The 26,330-nt window shown below is 48.3% G+C and overlaps 1 protein-coding gene across 1 annotated transcript in view; it reads right to left on the bottom strand.

Annotated features, from left to right (window-relative positions):
* Positions 1 to 26,330, bottom strand: part of TRPC5 (transient receptor potential cation channel subfamily C member 5) — a 220,095-nt gene that overhangs the window by 146,111 nt on the left and 47,654 nt on the right. The window contains exon 2 of the mRNA XM_084813356.1: positions 4,104 to 4,625. Coding sequence (XP_084669482.1) covers positions 4,104 to 4,625 — 522 coding nt within the window. The remainder of the gene's footprint in view (positions 1 to 4,103; positions 4,626 to 26,330) is intronic.

A 26,330-nucleotide genomic window follows, 5' to 3' on the forward strand; every position in this document is an offset into this window, starting at 1 on the left:
CCCACTTTTACCTCTGATAACTAACTGGAGAGAAGAGCTGGGGTTTCCCTGGTCAGCACTGAAGAAAGACAGCATTCCTTCAGCAGAGTGTGGGACAATCTGACTCTGATGTCTAATCAGTGACCAGAGATGAGGGGAGTTAAAGATATTTGAACTTTCAGTACCTGAAAAAGTATGATATTTAAACTTGACATATGTGTTCTTTCAATACCCTTAAAATTTAAACTGGTCCTCTAAAGAGGTTTGGAAACCAGACACTTGTGTCTGAGTGATCCATTTATGTGGGTTTCTTCTGTGCTCCATTTCTGCAGCTTTTTTTCCTGAGAACCGAGCTATTCTTTGTGTGATTGGAAGCTGCTGCACTGAGGCTTACTCCTGAGTAGACATGCCTCGAATTGAGCTGTGCTTTGCATGTTTGGTTGGAAAACGTCCAAATTGGTGCGAATTACAACTGGCCCTACCTACTTTGCTTTGGCCCTGCCCACTGCTGGAATGTCACCCCTGAGACCCTTCCCAAATTAGAATTTGGCCCCACGGGCTGAAAGATTCCCTACCCCTGACATGGACCTTGCCTTCCAGCCTGATCAAAACACATACACAAACTGGGGTGAGAAAGAGAGGGGAGAGAGGAAGGGGTCTGTATCCCCCACCCTCGCAACTCCCTACTCCTCCCTGGCAATGTCAGTTCTAGGGTGACCGCTTGTGAAGTGCCGAAAAAGGGGACATGGATGACCCAAAAAGAAGACCAAAAAAGGATACCCATTTGCATAAAATGTACATGTGCTAATTGATATGCATAGATGCAAATTTAGAAATAATGATTGCCATTTGATTTAAATAGAAACATCTCACAATGCGGAAGGCTGTGGCCAGGCGGCCTGTGGGGCTTGCTCTGTCTGTTGTGGATGGGCAACGTCAAGGCCCGATTCTTCCTTCTTATGGGGCTTTCTCTATATACTGGGTTTGGACTGAATGGCCCTTCAAATAGAGGATGTCTTCAAATAGAGGACAGTCCTGTGGGAGCCCTTCAAACAGAGGGCTGTCCTCTGCAAAAGAGGCCACCCTGACCTGAAGTCTTAGGGCTATAGCCTCCTTTTCAGGGCTTCTCTGAACCAAGAACCAAGGGGACAAATGGCTTCCTCCTCAGCTTGATGAGCTTTTGCTATTCGCTCTGCTGCCAAGTTTACCAGGCTACACCTTGAATTGCCAGGCACTGTCAGCCTTTGCCACCTTATCTACCAGGGGCCACCCTAGGCTTCACATAGAGGAGAAGGCCATCAGTGGCTACTAGTCATGGGTTTGAATACCAGCCATTGGGGGAAATGAGCAGAAGGGTTCTAGTGCACTCAGTGAAGGCTGGTGGTTCTGATGTCAGTGTGGGGCACGGAATCTCCTCCAGGTTTCAGTCAGAACCATTCAGAACTCTACAGGAGCTCTCCAAGGTGTGGAAGCTCCATGGATAGCTGCTGTAGAGTTCTGGACGGTTCTGACCAGTGGATTCACCACTAGGTGCACTGATGTCCTGCTTGTGGGCTTCCCATATGCACCTGATTAGCCACAGTGAGAAATAGTATGCGGGACCACACAGGCCCTTGGTCCAGTTCAGGACAGCCCTTCTAATGTTCTTAAGCCACATCCCTCCCACCCATTAAACCTCTGATCTGTGAGTCATCACACCTTACCTCCCAAGCTCTCCCCGCTGCCCCCAAGTCTCAGGGCGAACCTTACATGTGGCTTGATCAGGAATTTAAGCTGATGCCAAGTGCTTCGGAAATGTTGCTTTATGTTTTCACAGTAGCACAGACATGAATAAACTGTAAGTGTGACCGGGAAGCACCATCTGGCAGTGTTCTGTACGTGCATTTGAATGTTCTCACACATTTTCAGAGTTGACTAGAGTTCAAAACAATTGATGCTAATTGGGTACTAGGAAAAGATGTGGAGCTACGCAGAGATCTTGAGCATCGAAGTAATTGCTTACACAGGGGAGAGAATGAGATGAAATAAACATCACATCATGTCCACATGAGCGAAGAATTATCTAGGGTCTTACAGCAAAAATAACTTGAATCATTCACAGGTCAAGGCTGTTTTTCTGTGGAACTCAAAATCCCACCAAATTAGCAAGCCTGACAATTATTTAGACATTTGCTAGAACATAAGAAAGATTCCTGCTGCATCAGCCCAAAGATCCAATCTCGTTCAGCATCCTCTGTCCCACAATGGCCAGCCTGATGCCTCTAGAAAGCCTAAAATATATAGGCTGTGATCACAAGAAAGACTAAATAAATATGCTGCTGTGAAGGTTTGAGGCCTACAGAGGCAAAGGGAAAAAAGGTCAGACATAGAAGCCTGGAGTTTTTGTTGGGAGGGGGTATCCCTGAGAGGAGTAGTTTCATTTCCCCAGTTAAGTTTCAGTTTCAATTCCCCAGTTAAGTTTCATTTCTTCAGGTGTGAAACAGTGCTTTCGGTTTTGAGGGAGGACAGTATATAAAGAGAGCAGGAGAGTCACTAAGAGGAGAGAGACAGCCAGAGCCTGAAGTGCGAGCAGAGTCTGAAGAGTGAGCAGGAAGAAGCAGCCTAGGAAAGTCTAAGGACAGCTAGGGTAAAGGAACTTGCATTTTGCAACTTTTATTTTCTTTTAATGCCTTATGTATCACTCAGCTCTATTGTGTAAATGTCTTTAGTTGTGACTGGCTTGCTTTAATTTACCAGTAAACTGTTGTGGTTAAACCCTGTGTCTAGAGTGTCAGTCACTCCACATCTACTGCCTAAATCACATGTTACTGGGAAGGGGAAGTTTAAAAGAAGGAAGGTAGGACTCTTAAGGTGGCAAGAAATCCTTAAGGAGTTGCTCAGGGGGTCCAGGTCATAAAGGGAACCCTAACAGCTACAACCTGGGAGAGGAGGCTATTCTACTAATTGAATCAGCCATTGCAGGTTCACTCCCACCCCAGTGATGTCCCAGGTATGCTCCTAAATTTTCTCCCATATGGCTGCCATTTACTCCTAAGGAGGAAAGTGCAATCTCCTCCAACTTGGTGCCCTCCACACGTTCTGGACTTCAACTCTTATCAGCCCCAGCGAGCATGGCCAATGGTCAGGAATTCTGGGAGTTGTAGTCCAAAACATCTGGAGGGCACCAGGAATCCTGCAGGGAAGTGATACACATGCATGATACACACACATATGCATACCACAGTTCTTCCAATGTAAGCTACAAACACACACAACCTGTTATAGTGATGGGCTTTTCTCTACTATCATATCAAGTAGCCACTATCATGTCCTGCCTGTGGGCTTCCCAGAGGAATCTGGTTGGTCACTTTGGGAAATGGGATGCAGGAGCAGATAAACCTTTGGCCTGATCCCACAAGACTCTTTGCAGATTCTTCTGTTCTTATACTGAAGCGGCTGGGCAGGGGGGAGGGGGCGAGGGGACGACTTACATCTTGTATTTAGATCACATTTGCACCACATCCCAGTTGCTAGACACAATGCAGCTGGTCATTTAGAAAGATGGATGGATTTGCTCTTTGTGAATTATGATATGAACCGACCTGATCTGTAGTTCCTTCCAGACTAACGTGCAGACCGAGTTATCCACCAGCTTCCACACTTACCGAATGTTCCAATGCATTTCTCATCTCAAAAAGTATCTCAACGCATTTAAAATATGACTTTTTTTTTTTTTAGAAAACACATTTAAAAATGCATCTTTGGAGAGAAAAGGCATCTAAACATGCTAATTGAAATGTGTATTTAAATGAATTTTCATGACAATTTTTGATTAAAATATCACAGCTTAATACGGAAATGTAACAGACTGATGAATGAACACATGAGAAAGTGATATGGACCAGAAATAGACTGATCCAACCATTCTTCTTGATAATAGACTCTAGCCCAGGCTTCCTCAACCTGGTTCCCTCCAGATGGTTTGGACCTGAACACCCATCGAGCTCAGCCAGCATGGTCAATGGTCAGGGATCCTGGGAGCTAAAGTCCAAAGCATCTGGAAGGAACCAGTTTGGGGAAAGCTGCCATGGTCCATGACTTATATACAATCCATCACACTGTCCCTGCAGAAAAACAGCCCTTACCTCTTTCTGGTGATACTTTATTGCTACCTTTAGCTTTGCCAAGTCATGACATTTTTGGGGGTCTAATTCTTCACTCTGGTCATCCCTGTGGTTCAAGATGATTTCCAGTTCTCTGGAGCTCCTCGCCTGGTCCAGGAGATCCTTAGCAAACCGCTTGCACTGCTGCGAAAGCTCCTCGTATTCTGCCTTGAACTCGTTCTCCACTTTGCTGAGCTCCTTCAGCTCCCAGCCCAGCCGAAAGGCTGTCAGGATGGGGTCCTCGCTAGACAAGGCGATCAACGAAGGGCTGGCCAAGGCTTTGTAAATGTTCAGCCTCGACCTGGAATGCCTCAGGCTGTCCACTTCGGAACTGGAGACACATTCCACACAATTGCATCTGATCTGGTGGGGGCGAGGGATCGTGACCCGTCTTTGGACTAACAGCTTGATGATTTCGTAGTTGTTGGTGTGAGCTGCCAGCATTATGGGGGTGATATCAGGGGTGAATTCCGAAAACTGAGTGTCCATCATCAACGTGGGGACCTACACAAAACCAGTCGGCTGATTAAGATCTTTCTTGCACAAGTTCAATAAAACCATGGCAGAAAATGAAGAGCATATATAAAGGACAGAGAGAGTCTGGCCTACTTAAGCAGAATTAAAACTAAACTAAAAAGCGAAGAGACTCTAGGGTAGACCCTACTTTTGCAACGGCATAAGCAAAATTGGCTGCACAGTTAGAAATATTTGTATATTTTTCCCGCTGAAAGAATTACTGTAATTTCCACACAGAGGACAGAGCAGAATGCAAGATCACCACTTTGCTTTCTATTCTGCTGAGGTGGACAATATTGTGACAAAATGAGATAATGACAGTATTTATCCACCTCAGCAGAATAGAAAATAAGTCTACATTCAGTCCTCTTAAGCAAGGGATATTGCTAGAGAAATCAGCATTTAGGCTGCACATACTATTCACTACGTAATACCCAAATACACACACACCTTCCTAAGAAAATTTATGCTGCCCCATTCAATGGCACATTGCACCCAATAGTTCAGCCCCAATACTGTTAATCATTGTTTAATTACAAACTATTATTCTGGAATCTTAAGATAAGCATAGAAATAAACACGACTTATACTTATACTTATTATTATTGAATCGAATACATTCTACTTAATGTATACTGAGTCAGACCATTGACACATCAAGTCCAGTATTGACTACTGGTGTGCAAGGCAGCCTTTCTAAATGACTGTTTGTGTGTTTGTTTTTAAGTGGAGATATTTATTTATTCAGTCGATTTAGGGAGCAATCCTATGGCCACTAGTCAGTGGCTAGATGGCCATAGGATATGTGGTTTTCCGGGAACCAACCTCAGAGCCGGCGCTCCGAGGTTGGTTCCCAGAGAACTGACCTTCCCCCCTTACCGCGCTGCCTCACAGGCAGTGCAGAATGGCCCCATACTCCGTGCTCGCAAGAGGACTGTGGAGCGGCCAAAAGGGGGCGTTCCAGGGTGGGGTCCACGGTTAAAACAGTAAAGAACAGAGTATAAAACATCTCAGTTAAAACATGTAAAACAAACAAGCAAAACCATTCTCAGTTAAAACATATAAAATCGAAGAACTAACAGTCGACAGCCTGGGCAGTCAGGGAAGGCCTGGGTGGAAAGAGAGGTCTCCAGCTGGAGCCTAAAACATGCCACGGTGGCCACCTCCCAAGGAAGGAACCTGGGACCTTCCGTATCGAAAGCCCGCGTGCTGCCATTGCGCTCTGGCTCCTCCCGAATGACTCATTTATTTGTTGCATTTGTATCCCGCCTCTCTTCCAAGGAGTACAAGGCGGCATACATGATCCTCCTCTCCATTTTATCCTCACAACAACCCTGTGAGGTAGGTTAGGCTGAGAGTCAGGGACTGGCCCAAAGTCACCCAGTGAGCTTCCTGGCAGAGTGAGGACTAGAACCCGGGTCACCCCAGTCCTAGCTTATCATTCTAACCCAGGGGCAGGCAATGTGGTGCCTGTGAGCACCAATGTATCCCCAGATAACTCTGTTGGTGGCCCCCAAGGTGCTCTTCCCTTCCCACTTTTTTTTTTTTTTTTAAGTAACACATTTTCTTACCATCAGGTAGGGATGGCGGAGAATTTCTCCCCGAAACTTCGGGGGGGCGAGCGCCAACGTGTTCGGCCCCCCGAACAAGTTTCGGGGAGAAATCCTCCGCACCCCCCCCGCACCCCGTACCCCCCCCCCCGGGACGGGACTTACCTTCACCGAATGTCCCTCCCGGCAGCGGGTCCGGCTGGCGGTTCAGCGGGTGTTCGAGCGGGGCGGGAGCGGCAGCCAGTCTTTCGACCGGCTGCCGCCGCCGCCGCCATTCCAATGAAAGAAAAAAAAACGCCCCCGTGATAGGCTACGTGACGATTAACGTAGCCTATCACGGCTAGATTTGCAAAGTCAGCCGTGATAGGCTACGTCAATCATCACGTAGCCTATCACGGGTGACTTTAAAACAAAAAAAAGCGCGTACGCTAATGGCGGCCCCCATAGGGAGCCGCCATTCCCATTCCTTATTTGGTCGCTGTAGTCTACGTAAAGATTTACGTAGACTACGGCGAAAATAAGGGCAACGCTATTTGCGTTGCCCTTATTTTCGCCATAGTCTACATAAAGATTTACGTAGACTACAGCGACCAAATAAGGAACGCGAATGGCGGCTCCCTATGGGGGCCGCCATTAGCGTACGCGCTTTTTTTTTTTTAAGTCACCAGTGATAGGCTACGTGACGATTAACGTAGCCTATCACGGCTGACTTTGCAGATCTAGCCGTGATAGGCTACGTCAATCGTCACGTAGCCTATCACGGGGGCGTTTTTTTTTTTTTAAACTTTCGAGTTCGCGGCCGGGCGAGGCGGGAAGCCTCCTCCCCAGCCTGAATTTCGGCCGGGGCGAGGCGGGAAGCCTCCCCCCCTGGCCTGAACTTCGCGGGGGGAGCAGCGAAGCGCCTCCCCCCCACCGCGAACAACCTTCGACGAAAGGTAAGTGACTTTCGTCCACCCCTACCATCAGGTGGGATTGCTGTGAAATGGGTTTCTGTTGGCGCTGTTGTTTAGCGTGCTGGGGTTCAGACTCCCTCTGCTTTGTCCTCAGTCTTTTGGGCAGGTTACTTTTCACTGACCACACCTCCCATCGCAGCCATTTTGTAGTGGTGCCCAGGACAGTTTCTCAAATTGCCAAATGAGCTCATGGCTCCAAAAGGTTGCCTACTCCTGCTCTAACTACTACACTACACTGGCCATACACCACACTGGCTCATGCTAATTACATATGGTAAAATATGCTTGCTTGCACACTCTAAACAGAGAACTGTGCTTTGTGTAGAGCTGCATCTTGACTGGATCATGTTCCTGCTGAAGGATTCAGGAGAGTAAGGAGGTAGTACAGAAGCTTTGATGGTGTCTTCCCCAGGGGATCATGCCCAAAGCAGAGGATGCTTCCAAGTCATGAATGCCATTTGAGGAGAAGGATGAGTCATACCCAGCTGCCTTTAGAAGCTAGCTGAGTGTCTATGCATTCCAAGATGGAGCATGGGGTACAAAATGGAAGCCTCCAGAACTGAGCCAATGTGCCTAGTAGGCAATGTGCCTAGTGCCTAGACAGTCCTCTAGTTCAGCCTTCCCCAACCTGGTGCCCACCAGTTGTTTTGGACTACAGAACCCAGTTGGCTCCAGCCAGCATGGCCAAAGGTCAAGGGTGATGAAAGTTGTAGTCCAAAACGTATGAAGAGCATCAGGTTGAGAAAGGCTGTTCTAGGTGACAGGCTGTCAGAGGACACTCCTCAGTTTGAAGGTGTCCTCTAGTTGAAGGGCAGTCCAGTCAAGTCTGGTTTCAAGAGAAGCAACCATAGGATGGGAGAGCAGGGCCTTGGAGTTGCGCATCTGCAGTTAAAGGGAACAGAAGGTCATAATCTTTCATCACTATGGTGAGAGAAATTACTGTTTAAAACAGGGGTGGGCAACTTGTGTCCCTCCAGATGTTTTGGCCTAGAACTCCCCTAACCCCTCACCATTGGCTATCCTGGCTGGGGCTGATGGGAGTTGTAGGCAAAATTGTCTGGAGGGACACAAGTTGTCCACTCCTGACTGAAAGTACACTCATTATTTCTAAATGTCATCTATGCATATAAATTAACACAGTGACATTTTATGCAAATGGATGTCCTTTTTGCATATGGTGATGATACATTTCGTCTTTTTTGGTGATGTGTGCATAAGCCACAGGGCCGCATGTCCCCCACACAGGTCAAGAAACTGAAAAATCTGAACACTGAAATCCTCCCCGAAGACGCCTCTACCAGTCACCGATCCCTTCTGCCAGTTTATTTTCTGCTTCACCAGCTTTCTGCACTTCCAAAAAGGGTCCCCAAAGGTTCTGACAACATCCAGCAATTGCCTGGGCCTCCTGCCATCCCAGTGCGGGGCCACCCACGAGACCTGAATGGCTTCCTCCAGACGATTCACTGACCACCTCAGTCAATATCAAGCTGATACAACAGGAGTATTAGCAGCAGAAGCAGCATCAGCGCCTTCATCGGCTGATGAAATTAAGAGACATTTAGTGAATGGGCAGCTCCAAGAGGCAGTATGATGAATGCCAGAGAACAGGAGGAGACCTGGGTTCAAAACGCCAGCCCAGGCAGGGGCTCGGATAGTGGCGCAAGCAAGATGCCACATCTCAGACTAGAACCCACTTTAGACATTGATTGATTGATTGATTGATCTCATTTCTGTACCACCCAATAGCTGAAGCTGTCTGGGCAGTTCACAAAAATTAAAACCAAAAACGTGCACAGTAAAACAATATAAAATATAAAAACATTAAAATATAAGAACATTGAAACCACAATATAACAATACAACCAGAATAAAACCAGAATAAAACCTAGCAGGAATGCAGAGATTTAAAATACAGATTTAAAACAGCAAAGCTAAAAGTCTAGAAAGCTAAAATGCTAAAATGCCTGGGAGAATAAAAAGGTCTTCACCTGGCACTGGAAGGAATACAACATAGGTGCCAGGAGAACCTCACTAGGGTGCTCATTCCACAGCCGGGGTGCCACAGCAGAAAAGGCCCTCCTCCCAGTAGCCACCCATCTTACTTCCTTTGGCAGGGGCTCATGGAGGAGGGCCATTGAGGATGATCTTGGGGTCCAGGCAGGCACATGTGGGAGGAGGCGATCCTTCAGATAACCTGGCCCCAAGCCGTTAAGAGCACTGAATGTTAATACCAGCACTTTGAATCGGGCCCGGAAATGGACTGGTAGCCAGCACAGCGTACTGGCGTAATGTGATATCATTGGCCAGTCCCTGTTATTTATTTTATTTTATTTATTTATTTCATTTCTATACCGCCCAATAGCCGAAGCTGTTAACAATCTTGCTGCCCTATTTTGGAGTAGCTGAAGTTTCCGGACCGTTTTCAAAGGCAGCCGCACATATAATGCATTGCAATAATCCAGACGAGATGTTATCAGAGCATAGATAATGGTAGCTAGGCTATGACTGTCCAGATAAGGGCGTAGTTGGTATACCTGCCTACGCTGATAAAAAGTGCTCCGTGCCACTGAGTTCACCTGTGCCTCAAGTGACAGTTCTGGATCCAAGAGCACCCCCAAACTACGAACGTGATCCTTTAGGGGGAGTGCACTGCACTCTGTTTTGTTTGTAGAATGCGCTTTGCCACAAGTCAGTTATGAGCTCTGTGATACAGTGGTGAAATGATCTTCTAAATGCTCCCATGCATTTTGTGCGTGCGCGTGTGTGTGTGTGTTTGGGGGGTAGAATCTGTAAAGTTATGGTCTGTGGCTAGGAGAGCACAATGTGTACACCTCCCCATTTATGTTTTTGTCAACGGAGGCTAAAGAACCCTGTTCTAAGCATGGGGGGTGGGGAGCCATCACCAGGCTATCAAAGGCTATTAATGGCTTCTAGTCCTGATGGCTATATTCTACCTCTAGTATCAGAGGCAGGATGCCTAGGTACACCAGTTGCTGGGGAGCATGGGCAGGAGGAAACTGTTGCACTCGTGTCCTGCTTGTGGGTTTCCTGTGGGCAGCTGGTTGGCCACTGTGTGAACAGAATGCTGGCCTAGATGGACCCTTGGTCTGATCCAGCAGGGCTCTTCTGATGTTCTTACATAAGTCAGGGCTGTTCTTTTTATTTATTTATTAATTTATTTATTATTAAATTTATTAATCGCCCATCTGGCTGGTCACCCAGCCACTCTGGGCGATGTACAACATACCATAAAACAATTTAAAACAATAAAATTCTACCATAATTTTTTTTTTTAAATACCCTAACCCACCCCAAATGCCTGCCTGAACAACCACATTTTTAATGCACGACGGAAGCTCATTAAAGAGGGGGCATGACGGAGTTCCCTAGGGAGGGAGTTCCACGGAGTGGGGGCCACCACAGAGAAGGCCCTCTCCCTCGTCCCCACCAGTCTAGCTGGCCTGGCTGATGGGACAGAGAGAAGGCCATCCGAGGCTGATCTTGTTAAGCGGCCTGTCTGGTGTTGCTGGAGGCGCTCCTTAAGATAGGCTGGGCCGGAACCATATAGGGTTTTAAAGGTCAAAACCAAGACCTTGAATTTGGCCTGGAAAACAACTGGTAACCAGTGCAACTCCTTCAGCACTGGAGTGATGTGATCTCGCCGGCAGCTGCCTTTAATCAGGCGAGCCGCCGCGTTCTGTACCAGCTGCAGCTTCCGAACCGTCTTCAAGGGTAACCCCACGTAGAGCGCATTACAGTAGTCAAAACGAGAGGAGACCAGGGCATGTACTACCGATGGCAGCAGATGGTCGGGAAGGAAGGGGCGCAGCCGCCGTATCAGATGGAGTTGATACAGCGCTGTCCGGCTCACAGCTGACACCTGAGCCTCCATGGACAGCTGGGAGTCCAAAATGACCCCCAGGCTGCTGACCTGGTCTTTCAAGGGTAGCCGTACCCCATTCAACACCAGGTCAACATCCCCCAGCCTCCTCTTGTCTCCCACCAAAAGTACCTCGGTCTTGTCTTTCAGCCCAAGGGCCACATTCTGTTTCAAATAAGCTCTCGGGGGCCACATTTCCATGGGTGGGGTGGGGGCTGAATGCAAAAGGTCAAAGGCAAAATCCCAGAAATGCCAGCATAGTTTAGCTTAATGGTCTTACTGCGAGTAACTAAGCTTTAGGGGAGGCATTTCAACCTTTTAAAATAAGGGAACTGCACAAAAGCTGGGAAAACACAAAATGATTGGTGGCTGGGAGAAAGGGGTGGAGCCATGGGAAGGGAAGGGGCGTGGCCACTTGGTGAATGCCAGCAGGGCAGTTTTGTCCTGCATTCCTGAGGTTCCACACCCCTGCAGAAGTGTTCCTAGACCACCAGGATGCATGTTTGAAAACAGAACTCCCAGAGGCCTTCTTCTACACTCAAGTAACCAACCCCAAAAGAGAATTACACATGCTGATTGTATAAACCCACCTTTAGTGAAAGGGTGGGCTAGAAAGTTAATAAACTATCACTGGAACGAACATCTTGCCAGTTTTGCAGCACGGGGCAAAATGGCTGATCAAAAGTCTGCCTCTTGCACACTGTTTTCCTGTTGGTGTTAAGTTCAAGCTGTTATTCGGAAGAAAGAATTGTTGCTTGAACACCTCCACTGTAAAGGGGAACAGGGGAAAGAAACACTTAAAAGAGAATGAGATGTAAATAGTCTAAAAGCAGCCAGCACTGCAGCCGTGTGCTATTAAGTTATCAGTGTACCTCACAGCTAAGCCTGGAACTAATGCATACCCCCGTTGTGGCTTATTATTGACATCTGGAGCTCAGAACACCGAAACGTGACTGCACAGCGACCTTTCCAAACAATTCCATCTGTAACCCGGCCAATGGTGTTTGTGGCTGGCATCACCCAATATCCACAGCACCCGGCATTTCATGTGCCCTCTCCAACCAACCAGCCCCATCTCCTCAAAGTGTGACTAATGGCAGGTGAGTGCTGCACACGTTTGCCTTGTGACTGTCAAAAGTACTTCATGGAAAGCATTGTCAAAAGACCTCGGGGGCAGCAGTGTGTTATGTAGCCTGTACAAAACTATATAACCGGAATCAGGGATGTTTGAATCCTGTTCCTTTATTACAGCATTCTCCCTTTTCTCACTACAGTCTGGGCTATGTGCAGAAACGCCGTAGCGTGTCTTGGATATCTTGGGGTCAAACTAAATGTTATGTTAATTGCATGGCATGAAGCTGAGCTTTTTCTTCTTCTTACAGTACGTAAGTGCGACCCCAATTCGGAGAGGGACTAGCACGCACTGGGAGAGGAAGATTAAACCTCCCCCACCCGTTTGCAACCCAAAATTCTGCCCTCCTCATACAGGGATTTAAAAGGGGGGTGGGGAAGCCTCCCTTGACTCCAGTTGACACTTATTTTCATTTTTTAATCCCCACATAGGGAGGGGGATGGAATTTTGGGAAGCAAATAGATGTAAGAAGGAAGGTTTAATCCTCTCCTTCAGGTGTACGCTGGCTCCAATCCAAAGCAGGGCTGCACACACTTACTCTTGAATAATAACAATAAAAAAGAGTAGGGTCAGCTACATGCTATACAATTAGCATAATCTTTCATTTGACCCTTGGTTTTAGGATCCATGGAATGTTAACTGGATGCTTGTTTTTACTCCGTTGCTTTTAACAAGATGCTTATTCATATCCAATCTGGATTTTTCTACCTCATTTATTATTTTTCTACCTCATTGCTTTCAATTGGTGTACTCCTTAGTGATTCTTCTGCATCAGGTCTCAGGTTCAATCTCTGCATCAGTATGGGCATTGCAAGAAAAGAGCATTGCTGTCAGGGGTGTTTCTCAGAGCAGGGAGTGGGATAGCAGTTTAGATTCTGAAGGAGAACCATCAGACATGGGGGAGGTGTTTCCCAGGTTAGTCCAGATATGAGTAGGCCTGCTTCTCAGGTTACAAATGTACAGATGGTTGAGCTTGAGGGTCTCTCCTCACCCTGCCCCCCCCATGAGAGGCAGCGAACAGGAGCTTAACCTAATAGATGCCCAGCGCAGGCCTAGAGCAAAAAGAGAGAAGGCAGGGGAGGAACTTAGATGGTCTACCCGATTGGCCTTGTGTGAGAAGCTGAGCTTAGAGGCCTCCCAAGAAGAGAGGCCCCCCTTAAGTTAGGCTAGTGAGACCGCCTCCCTCTTCAAACAGCGGGCAACTCTAATAAATTCCATTTGGATCCCCTGAAGGCATTCTTTTGTAGACAGAGAGTTTCTCTGAGAATTTGCATTTGTATGACCCTGTGAAGTAATGGATTAAAAGCTGTAGACTGAAGCCTCTCATCTGTGTATGTTTGGGCACTGAAATGAAGTGCGGGCTAAAGGAATCTTGACAATTGCACGGATTTCCTCATCCAGTTTTAGATGTACACCTAAAAACATAATACATGAATCTGACAAACGTGTGTTTGGAAATATGTGTATAATTCAGTGACAGTCACCAGAGAGCCAAGACTGGCTGGATCTCCCCACTGAGTACACCCTGGGGTTACCCTCCACCCACAACATCTGTGGAATGGCCATCATCCTGGGGTCAGACTGCCCAGATTTGGGAGATGAGGCCAAGGACTTGGAGGAAGTGGGAGAGTGGGAGAGGGAACTGTCCTTAATGCACTTCCAGACAATCCCACTTTCTTGAAAGGCCCTCCACATCAGGAACTGATCTTGCTACCACCACCGCAGCCTTAGGAGGTCACCAGGTGTCAAGGCTAGGCATAGTTGGGCACCTGCTGAGGGCACACACCTGTCAAGATTCCCTTGGCCCCGTCTTTCCTCAAGCACTCACAAACACACAAGAAGAGAGGCTTCAGTCTCACGCCTTTAATTCATTATTCACAGGTTCATTACAGATGCAAATCCTCGAGGACTCTCTGGCTACAAAGGAATGCCTCCAGGGGATTCAAATGGGATCACCGAATGTTGCCCACAGTTTGAAAGGGCGGCTGTCTGACTAGGCTCACTTAGGGAGGGAGGTCCTGCCCCTCGCCTGCTGCTCCCCTGCATAGCCTCTCAACTGGGCCAACCGTCTGAGCTCCACCCCTGACGCTTCCCTCTTAGCTCTGCATCGCCGCCTGGCGTCTCTTAGGTCACAGTCCCCAATCTCCTCCTCCTCTTGCTTGCTGCTTCTCACAGAGGGGGGTAAGGAGGTAGCTTCATGCCCAGCCATCTGGGAGTTGGTAACCTGAGAAGCACGCCTACTCATACCTGAACTGGCCTGTGAAAATGCCTCCCCCGGTTCTGGCTGCTCCTCTTCTGAATCTGAGCTGCTATCTCCCTGCGCTCAGAATCAATCCGGACAACACACCAGCAGGGGCCCACTGACAAAAGCAACTTGGACTGGCTCCTCCTCTTCACCATTGCAATCCCCTTGTTCACCTCTCTCTCACTCTGGTCCAGACAACAGTGGTGGTTGAAGGAGGACAGGATACGCCACGGCCTGCTTGCTCCTTGGCCATGTGCCGGGCAGGGAAGCAAGTGGTAGCAATGGTGAGAAAGAGGAAGAGGAGTAATAGTAGCTGGTGACAATGGTGATGAGGAGGGAGACTCGCAGAGGGAGGGGGGCCATTCAGGGTGTGTTGCCAACAGCCCTCGGAAACCTGGAGCCAGCACTGGAGGTCACGCGGCTGAATCCATGGTCATAGTCATAGAATCATAGGGCTGGGAGGGGCCTACAAGACCATCAAGTCCAACCCCCTGCTCACTGCAGGAAGCCTGATTCCCAGGCAGTCTCCCATCCAAGTACTAACCAGGGCTGACCCTGCTTAGCTTCCGAGATCAGACGAGATCCCCGGTGGAGCCATGGCCTCACCTGTGTGGCTGAAGCCAACAGATTCTGAAGCAGGCCAGGCCCCTTTAACTGGAACAGGCTGCTCCAGCTGACCCCCCCCCCCCGACTGAGCTGAAGCCTTGTTATTTATTGTTCAATTTATATCCCACCTTTCCACAGTGGAGGCTGCTGGCTCTGATTTTGTTGGGGCTGTGAAGCCATTCCAGGTTTTAGTCCGAACCAGCCAGAACTCTAGGGAGCTATCCAAGGTGCTGAACCCTATTCCCAAAATGTGAGTTCTGTCTGGTTTTGACTGAAACCCAGAATGGATTCACTGCCCCACCGAAATCGGAGCCACCAGCCTCCACTGCCTTTCCACCCCCCCCCCCAAAAAAAAAATGGCACTGAAAGCAGCTAACAACAGGAAAATACAGACTAGAACCAGCATCTTAATTAAAGCATAACATAAAAACAAAATTTCAACACAATTAAAAACACAACCATAAAAAATAAACAGCACCCAACGCAATGCAACCTTTCTTCAGCAATAGACCAGCTTACATGCCAAAGGCCTGTCTGAATAAAAATATATTGGGCTGCTGGCAGAAGGACAACAGCGGGGAAGCCAACTTAGCCTCCTCGGCAGGGAGTTCTAGCGACTGGGAGCAACCACTGAGAAGGCCCTCTCACACAGCCCCACCAAATGTGCCTCTCATTGTGGAGGTACTGAGAGAAGGGCCTGGCCCCAAAACCTTAAAATGTAGGCAGGCTCAGATTGGCATATATGTTGCTAAAGCAACATTCCAGCCTGCTTGTACGAAAGCCTAGGCTGAGCCCCACATGGAGATATCCAGGTTGCTACCTTGCCTCACTAGGAAGTGAAATTTGCCTTGTTCTGCTCACTGGGCTGAAACCTGGAGTTTGGGCTGGAACCCCCTTCCCTGTGGGCCTGGGGCCTCATCTGACTGAGGCCACCACTTGAGACAGAACAAGAATGCCCCAAGATAGGAGTGTTAAAGGAAAGTAGTCAGACACTGGCCTTGCTGGTGGCGACTGGTGAGCGTTGATGCTGATGGGATGGATGGAGGGACTGCCAAAAGAGACCTTTCAGAGCTTCTGCAGCCTGGTGGCTAAGATGAGGCGCTTCTGAGCTCAGATCTTGCCTTGGGTACAAGTTCACTAAGGAGTCTTAGGGGAGTCCTCAGCCAGCCAGCCAGCTGCAGTCCCTCATCAGTAATATAGGGATAACAATACTGACCTACTTTATGGAGTTGTCTTAAGGCTTACAAAAAGATAACACTCTCAGATGTAGCAAAGCTCTGACGGCAAACCCAGATTGCAGAACCCAGTGCAATCATGCTAAATGCAGTGCCTCAGTGTACTCAGAAGTAAGTCTCAGTGTGTTCTATGGGACTTAGTTCCTAGGGAGAGAGCAATCCTATGGGTGGGGGGAAGGCCGCCTACAAACTCAGAAGCGACTGCCCATCCACTACAGGGAGGGAGGAGCGGTGAGGAGCAGGCAGCTGATTTCGGCTGTCTAACTGCGGGACCTCAGAGCGCAGGGTGGGGAGGCCAGATGACACATAGAAAGTGTCATATCGGCACTTCGGAACTCCACTCCCTGGCCCACCCCCAGGAACGCCCTGTTTCCCCCGCTCCGCGCTGCTCTTCTGAGCATGGAGTGCGGGGTCAATCCGCACTGCCTACAAGGAAGCATGGGAAGGGGGTGGAGGGTGATTCTCCAGGAACCGACCGCGGAGCATGGGCTCTAAGATCGGTTCCCAGGAACTGACCAATCCTAAGGCTGTCTAGCCACTGACTAGCAGCCATAGGATTGCGCCCTAAGTGTGTTTAGGATTTTTTTTCTTTTTACATGAAAATCTATATGATTTCCATGTATATTTTTCCAAATGTATGCATCAACTGTGCGCATTTTTGAGATGTTTACAGTTTTGAAATGTACTCATTTTGAAACGTGCTCATTTTGAAATGTACTCATTTTTAAACATACGCATTTTTGAAATGTATGCATTCTTCTCCCATGATTACAGCATGTTTGTGCGCATTTTTGAAATGTACTAGAGCTGTGTGCAGATGGCTTCTTGAAATTCTCCACCTTACTTGTGGGCAGAGAAATGTAGGAGACAACTTCACCAAATTTCTCCAGCGGGAGGAGAAATTCTTAACCAGTTCTCCCAGGTAGAAACCGCATTGGCTTGTAGCACAGCTTCTTTTGGTGGGGGGGGGGGAGTGTTGGGGGGGGGGTTGCACTGCAACAGCATCAACTGTCTTGGCAGGCTGGCCACCAGTTTGCATCTACTGCGATGCCGGTGGGGGCAATGTTGTGTCTAGCCCCAGGGATGAGGGGGAGTTAGTGCCCTGCCAAAATCTGTCCTCCAATTTCCTGAGTTTTTCTCCTCCCACAAAAGAGGCTTCCATTGTTCTGCCTCATTCAGGATGTTTTATAACATATTTTTTGTGGTGTTTTTGAACTTACCTAATCACAGATAGCCTCCCAGCCAGGCTGCCTACATGTCCTCATCTGAAAAAGCCCTATGGGAGGAATTACCTCATGGTGCTTTAAAGTGAGCTTTAATTGAAGCTGAGGAGGCTACAGACTGCCAGAGAGATGATTGTACAATGAAAAAACATGACATTTGTGTTCACTCCATGGCCACCTCCTAAGGTAAGCCCAAGAACCCCAAACCCAACCCATGAGAATTTCTCTGAAATTTTTTCACTGTTGAATTTCTTTTTGAAAGCAATTTCTCTTCTATCAAACTGAATGAGAATGGTTGAAAAATATGTGGGAGAGATTTTCGGCATAGCATTAAAATGTATGCATGCTGTCAAAAGATTTTTTTTTCTTTTTAATCTGTAAATCAAGCTTGGAAATGACTTCAACCACAGATTGCATTTGAGCCCATGTTTGGGCCGGAAGGTGCAAACTGGGTGAAATACTGATCAAAAATGAGCTGAAACGAATCTCTCATACACCCCCTACTCCTTTCCTGCTGTGAACAAAAAAAACATAGATGGCCATTTCACTTAACTATGGTTTGTGCTTTCTCTTTATACTGCAATTGGAGGTTTGCAAGATCTAATGAAACAGCAAACTATGGTTTGCCTCCAAACATGAAAAGGGGAATCACCATGTGCCAGGGGACGAGGGAGTCTATGGGCCTGAGGTTCCTGGAAAGTCCATCCCAACAGTTCTGAGCCATGATTGGGCATTACATCTAAAACAAGCCCACAGGTCTAGTGTGCATTCAGGGTTTCCAGAGCACCCTGAATAAACAAGCTTGCCCCATGCACTACTTCAGCCTGGTGCCCTCCAGATGTTTTGATTGACAACTCCCATAATCCCCTGACCATTGGCCATGCTGGCTGGGGCTGATGGGAGCTGTGTCCCCAAACATCTGGAGGGCACCAAATCGAAGACTGCTGAACTATACCATCAGAGAAAGGCAGTTGCCCTCTGTACCGATTTGGGCCACTATTTTGGGAATTGAACCTCAGTACATAAGCTATCACTGTATCCTGAGAGGATCATGTATGCTGCCTTGGGCTCCTTGGAGGAAAAGGTGGGCTATAAAGGTAAAAATAAAATTAAATAAATAAATAAGTAAATATCATGCACAGCACTTCAACTGGCTCCTTTTTACATGCCAGTTTGTGTGAATTAGCCCCGGGGAAAATCAGAATTTGGACTGGCATCTTTCCCCTTCATCATCATCATTATTATTATTATTATTATTATTATTATTATTATTAATTTCATTTCTATACTGCCCAATAGCCGAAGCTCTCTGGGTGGTTCACAAAAATTAAAACCAAACAACACACAATAAAACAATTTAAAATATATAGAACATTAAAACCACAATATAACAATACAACCACAATAACACCTAGCAGCAGTGCAGGAGTTTAAAATACAGATTTAAAACAGCAAAGATAAAAATTTAGAAAGCTAAAATGCTAAAATGCCTGGGAAAACAAAAAGGTCTTCACCTGGCGCCGAAAGGAATACAATGTAGGCGCCAGGCGAACCTCACTAGGGAGCTCATTCCAGAGCCGGGGTGCCACAGCAGAAAAGGCCCTCCTCCTAGTAGCCACCCGCCTCACTTCCTTTGGCAGGGGCTCACGGAGAAGGGCCTCTGATGATGATCTTAAGGTCCGGGCAGGCACATATGGGAGGAGGCGATCCTTCAGGTAACCTGGCCCCAAGCCGTTAAGGGCTTTGAATGTTAACACCAGCACTTTGAATCGGGCCCAGAAATGGACTGGCAGCCAGTGCAGCTGGAAAAGTACTGGCGTAATATGAGCTCGCAGGCCAGCCCCTGTTAACAATCTTGCTGCCCTATTTTGGACCAGCTGAAGTTTCCGGACCGTTTTCAAAGGCAGCCCCACGTATAACGCATTGCAGTAATCCAGACAAGAAGTTATCAGAGCATGGATAACTGTAGCTAGGCTATCTCTGTCCAGATAAGGGCGTAGTTGGTATACCAGCCTAAGCTGATAAAAAGTGCTCCATGCCACTGAGTTCACCTGTGCCTCAAGTGACAGTTCTGGATCAAAGAGCACCCCCAAACTACGAACCTGATCCTTTAGGAGGAGTGCAACCCCCTCCAGAACAGGTTGAATATCACCTAGCCGGGCAGATGAACCACCCAGTAACAGTACCTCCGTCTTGTCTGGATTGAGTTTCAGTTTATTAGCCCTCATCCAGTCCATTACCGTGCCCAGGCACTGGTTCAGAACAGCCACTGCCTCACCTGGGTTTGATGAGAAAGAGAGGTAGAGCTGGGTGTCACCCGCATATTGATGGCACCTCAGCCCACACCTCCGGATAACCTCCCCCAGCGGTTTCATGTAGATGTTAAACAGCATGGGGGATAAAACAGAGCCCTGTGGAACCCCATGGCACAATTGCCATGGCACAGAGCAATAATCCCCCAGCACCACCTTCTGGCATCGGCCATCCAAGTAGGAGCGGAACCACTGTAGTGCAGTGCCTCCAACTCCTAACCCAGACAACCTATCCAGAAGGATACCATGGTCGATGGTATCGAAAGCCACTGAGAGGTCCAGGAGAATCAAATGGGTCGCACTCCCCCTGTCCCTCTCCTGGCAGAGGTCATCCCACAGGGTGACCAAGGCAGTTTCCGTTCCAAAACCAGGCCTGAAGCCCGATTGAAATGGATCTAGATAATCCGTTTCATTCAACAGTGCCTGGAGCTGTCCTACAACCACCCGCTCAAGCACCTTGCCCAGGAAGGGGATGTTGGCCACTGGCCTATAATTGTTAACATCCTCTGGGTCCAGGTTAGGCTTTTTCAGGAGTGGTCTGAAAAACAGTGTTCCCACAGTGGCCCAATCAGATGTGTATGGGAAGCCCGCAAGCAGGAGATGAGTGCAGTAGCATCCTCCTGCTCATGTTCCCCAGCAACTGGTACTCACAGGCACATCTACTTTGACAATTGGCCATGCTGGCTGAGGCTGATGGAAGTTGTAGTCTAAAATACTGTATTGCCCCTGCAGAAGGCTTCAAACTCTTAATTTAGAGATGCCAAGAGAGTGATAAATCAGATTCAGGTTTACTTACAAGGAGATACTTTATTGAGTACAATCAGCACACAGGCCTACCCAGTGGCTGGATCAGACAGCTTCTCTGAACCCAGAGCCATGGGGTAAAATGGGTTTTATACCATACATGTTAGCAGTGAGGCAGCATGACAGCAGCAAGCATTAATTAGATTTCATCTACCACTTTCCCATCATAGACTAGCAGTGCTTGTTAGGGATGGTGGAGAATTCTGCCACGGATTCCAGTGAGGCTGAATGCACTGGCATTCGGCCCCCCGGAATCCGTGGCGGAACGGCCTCCTGCCCTCCTCCCGCTCTGCGGAATCCCCTGGGACGGCACTTACCTGGGGCAGATGCGGTGGATTTGGCGGCAGTGGTGCAGCAGCGGAAGGGGCGGTGCGGCAGCAGGGGCAGCGGCAGGAGCACCGGGGGCAGCGGCGGAAGGTGCAGCAGTGGCGGAGGCAGAAGGTGCGGTGGTGGGGGCGGCAGGTGCAGCAGCAGTGGGTGCGGCGGCGGGGGCGGCAGCGGCGGCAGGGGCAGCGGTGGCGGCTGGTCTCCTGGCCAGCCGCGGCTGGGCGCAGCGTACGCAAATGGCGGCTATGGCGGCCGCCATCTGTGTTCACTATTTTTAGCCGTTCTAGCCTACGTAAATATTTACGTAGGCTAGAACGGCAAAAAATAGCAAACCCAAATGGCAGCCGCCATAGCCGCCACCATTTGCGTACGCGTTTTTTTTATTTTGCTGTGATAGGCTATGTAAATATTTACGTAGCCTATCACGGTTAAGTACAGGGAGTACTTAAGTGCAGGCTACAGCCGCCGCCATTTGCATCTAGGGATGTCAGAGAATTTTGCCACGAATCTTGGGAAGGCCGAATGCCAGCGCATTCGGCCCCCCAAAATCGGTGGCAAAATGGTATGCCCCCCCCGCCCCCACCCCAGGACGGGACTTACCTTGGGTGAATCTCCCTGGCGGCAGTGGCTCCGGCAGTGGTTTGGCGGCGGTTCGGCAGCGGTGGCCGGTCTTCTGACCGGCCGCCGCCGCCGCCGTTTCCAAGTTAAAAAACAACAACAACAACAACAACGTGATAGGCTACGTAAAGATTTACATAGCCTATCATGGCTAGATTTTTAAAAAATACCGTGATAGGCTACGTAAATGTTTACGTAGCCTATCACGGCTGAGTAAAACAAAACAAAACAAAACCGCGCGTACATTTGCGTTCCTTATTTTGGCATGTCTAGTCTACGTAAACATTTACATTGGCTACGGCGAAAATAAGGGGAACGCAAATCGCGTAGCGTCTACACTATTTGTGTTCCCCTTATTTTCGCCATAGTCTACGTAAATGTTTACGTAGACTAGACGTGCCAAAATAAGGAACGCAAATGGCGGCGCCCATGGGTGCCGCCATTTGCGTACGCACGTGTTTGGTTTTTTTTAACTCAGCCATGATAGGCTACGTAAACATTTACGTAGTCTATCACGGCTGACTGCAGGGACGCAAACGGCGGCAGCTACGGCCGCCGCCATTTGCAGTCCCGGCCGGCCAGGATTCGTGGCGGGAGGGACAGGGTGCCTCCCCCCCGGCCAGAATTTTTGGGGGGAGGGACAGGACGCCTCCCCCCCGGCCAGAATTTCGGGGGGAGGGACGGAGTGCCTCCCCCCTACCGTGAATCAAATTTCGTCACAGGTAAGTGACTTTCATACATCCCTATTTGCATCGCTGCTGCCCAGTGGCCAGATGTCCGGCTGCGGGTGGAGCCGGCCAGCGGCTCTGCAGAATCCCCGCAGAACGGAGCCGGCCGGGCAGGACTCCGGGGTGAGGGACGGAGCACCTCTCTCCCATCGAGGATTCCAGGGGGAGGGACGGAGCGCCTCCCCCCACACCGCAAAGCAGATCCGCGAAACAGTGACTTTCGTACATCCCTAGTGCTTGTTCAGAAGGAAAACAATCCAAAACTTTCCCACTACAGATCCCTGGTTGCTTTAAGGCAAACAAACTTCACTTCCCAGGCACATCCTGATAAGGCCCTCTAGCTCATTAGTCTGGAATGTGCTTGAGGCAGCACTACCAGCCTTTGACTCATCCTGGTAAATCAAGAGGCCTGTTAGAGAAAACAGTGGCCTTCTGAACCAAAGTCAGACAGCATTATGGGGCATCTAAGCCCCTCGAAAACTACTAATAGCCTTGGTTCAGGCCTGGGGCCTTACAAATACCTGGAAGGAATCAGGTTGGGGAAGACTAATCTGGAATATGTCAAAATCAGTGTCTTGAATCACAACATATGCTTCACTTGGAATCTTCCCACAATCTTCGATTCTGATCATATCCAGCAGAGTGGCGGGGTGGGTGGGGCGCTTAGCTTTTAGGATGTTTTTCACACAAGGGCTGCTGTCAAGGGTTGGCATGGTCAGGCACCTGCTGAGGGTCCACATGCCTACTGACAAGAGCACCCTGGACTTGCTCCTCCTCTTCACCGTTGCAGCCTGCTGGTTCACCTGCCTCTCACTCTGGCCCAGACAACGGTGGTGGTGGTGAGAAGGAGGAGCAGGAGATGCCACGGCCTCCTTGCTCCCTGGCTGTCTTCCCATCAAGCCAGCAAGTGGAAGCAATGATGAGAAAGAGGATGGGGAACAAAAGCAGCTGGTGACAATGGCAGTGAGAAGGTGAACTCACTGGAGGAGGGGGCCCATTGAGGGTGTCTTGCCCAAGGGCCCCCCCAAAACCTGGAGCCGGCACCATTTCGTACTTCTTTCTATGTATTAGGATATTTTTTTTTGGGGGGGAAATATGCTTTAAAATGTGTGAACATTTGAATGGATTTGCCTGTGTACATTAGATGCCACCACACTGATCATTTACTCTGGAAGGCACAGAGTATAAAGCAGATGCATGTAAGAGAAACAGTGCCCTTCTTTGGTAGGCCAAGACAAAAAAAAAGCGATCAACCACCGCAGATGCACAGACATTTCAGCTCCACTGTTGTTAGTAAAGCAACCCCAGACTCACAATGAAAGTGCTACAGTGCCAACACAAACTCTCCGGAATGGCCACTAATCCTTTGGAAGCCTCCTGTCCTCCCGCTCAAAACCTGGCAACATGAACCTGGCAACATCTGAAGATTCATGGAGCTAGAGATGAGGAATCTTCACAGCGGCGCATGCCATGGCCCTCGATGTCAACACCTGGGGTGTCTCAAAGTTCTGTGTGGCTCCAACACACATATCAAGCTCCACCTGAGATGGGCCTGTGATTGTGAGCTACAGCTGCACCACTTGATCAGGGCAGTTGTACATGTCCTCCAACAGCTGAAGAGGACCTGGAGGCAGAACACAGCAGTTTCTGGTGGCCTTGGGAGTGGAACCAACTGCAAATGTTATCCATTGACATAAGGTTATGCAGCTGGGGGTGGGGGGACAGCCTTGCCTCTAGCTTCTTTGGCAGTCGGGAAGCAAGAAAACTGGGCAGGCCATGGCATTTGGGTGGGTGCATATTCAGTCAACAACCCTAAATTCAGCAAAAGCAAATTCATGGGACTGTTCTGACAGTGTGCATTGGAGCTACCCATCACAGTTAGGTTGTGGACTGCAGCAGACTGAGCAGGGGAGACACACAGGCCCCCTGTCTTCTCCACTATGGTGAGATGTGCTGTATTTTTATTTATATTAAAATCAGAATATTTACAGTCCATTAGGTATGAGGAAAGGGAAATTTGTCAGTTTGGTTTGGCTGGGTTTAAAGATACATTTCACAGGTCCCACTGAACATTGACATCTGTACATCATTGAAATGCATCAGTACATCAAAATAGCTTATGCACATTTTATGCAGATGGGTGTCTCCTTCTGACCTCTTTTTGGGGTGATCTATTTCCTCTTTTTGGGTGAGGCATAAGTGGCCACCCAATTGAGTGGGGATCGGTATGCAATGATGAACTTTGGTTTGTGGCATCCAGTTAAGTCTGACCTTTTCGCATTGGTTTCTCTCTTGGCCTTTCTTCGGATGTTCCGAATGAATAAAAAGGATGGCTTGGAGGATTTCATTTCATTTCACGGCAAGGTCTGCAGTTTATAAAGTGGCAGGCGTCTGTCTGTATGCATTAAGTAATGGAAAAGCTAAGCCCTTCTCTTCTGTTTATTACTTCTCATTTTAGTGGTTATAATAAACACACTGGAGAAGTTTATTGTAGTGATGAATTGTGTGCTTTATAGTACCGCTCCTCCAGTTATTAAAGGCCTCTGCTATATTTCATGTATGCCAACCTTCCCCAATGGCCATGCTGGCTGGGGATGATGGGATATATAGTCCAACAGTTCTGGAGGGCAGCAGGTTGGGGAAAGGCTGGTTTCTGTAATACAGAGATATCTGGGAAAAGTAATATAAATTGGGACAGTGGATAGGACCATATTCAGTCCTCATTTACAACAGGGGGAATCACCTCTCAAATGTTACTCCCTTTTTTCTGTCTGTGCTGTTGAAAGAGATCAGTGCACAAAACTAGGACTATTACTATACGTAAAATCATGTTTCATCCATTAAAGTGTATTTCCCAGTTGTATAATTTTTATATCATCATCCTATATCTGGGGACCCCAGTGTGGTGCCAATGAGCTTTATTTATTTATTTATTCATTCGTTCGTTCGTTCGTTCATTCATTTCATTTCATTTCTATACCGCCCAACAGCCGAAGCTCTCTGGGCAGTTCACAAAAATTAAAACCAAAGAGCACACAATAGAACAATATAAAATATATAAAACATTAAAACCACAGTATATCAATACAACCAGAATAAAACTAGAAAAAAACCATTCTTGAGTCCGCAGTTGCCTCCCTTGGTGCCTCCCAGACTAGGGATGCTGGAGGAATCTGAGACGGACTAAAATGAGTTCAGATTTTTAAGAATCCAACCTGCAGAATCCGCTGCGGAGCGGCCCCCTTTTTTACTTTCCCGAAATTTACACATATAAATTGGTAGGAAAAAACAAAGGTTTCTGCTGAGGAAACATTGAATGGAATGGGGGACAATACACTAAATGTTACGTACTAAGCTAAATTATGTAAATACTTAGGTAATTATTTGTGTATTTTTCTGCATGACAAAAAGTATATTCGCCCCTGTCTGTGAGCGGATGATGGAACAAAAGGCGCCTGACAATCCACAAAACACAGACGGAGCAGATTTTACACAGTCCGTAGATCCCTATCCCAGACTCCCTGCCCCTCCTGATTTTTTAAAATTGAAATTGGGTGTGTGAGCTCCAGTGCCATCTCCTTTTCCAAATGCCTCTGGGCCCTTTCATTTGCAAACGTATCCAGCCACTCAGAAAATAGAAAAAAGTCACCTGGGGGGGGGAATTGGGGGAGTATCCTGGGGGGGGGATACAGGGAAAGGGAGGGAGCAAGGGGAAGCATTTTGCTTGCGCTGTGTGCATGTGTGTTTTTCCTGCTCTGTGTGTGTGTGTGTGTGTGTTAGGGATGTACGAAACTCACTTTTCTGCGGATTCTGTTCATGGTGTGGGGGGAGGCGTTCCATCCCTCCCCCTGGAATCCTCGACGGGGGGGGAGGCGATCCGGTCCTCCCCCCCAGAATCCTCGACGGCTGGCTGTGCTCCGCGGTGGCTCCGCAGAGCAGCCAGCCAGGCCCAGGCCAGGGCTGTCCACAGCCACAGCCGCCGCCATTTGAGTTCCTTATTTTTCGCCATCTTAGTCTACGTAAATATTTACGTAGACTAAGATGAAGAAAAGAAAGGGGAACGCAAATAGCGTACTGGAC

Source organism: Heloderma suspectum, chromosome 9 (assembly GCF_057233095.1).
Source record: "Heloderma suspectum isolate Gila_16-S chromosome 9, 16-S_ref, whole genome shotgun sequence".
Taxonomy (NCBI): Eukaryota; Metazoa; Chordata; class Lepidosauria; order Squamata; family Helodermatidae; genus Heloderma; species Heloderma suspectum.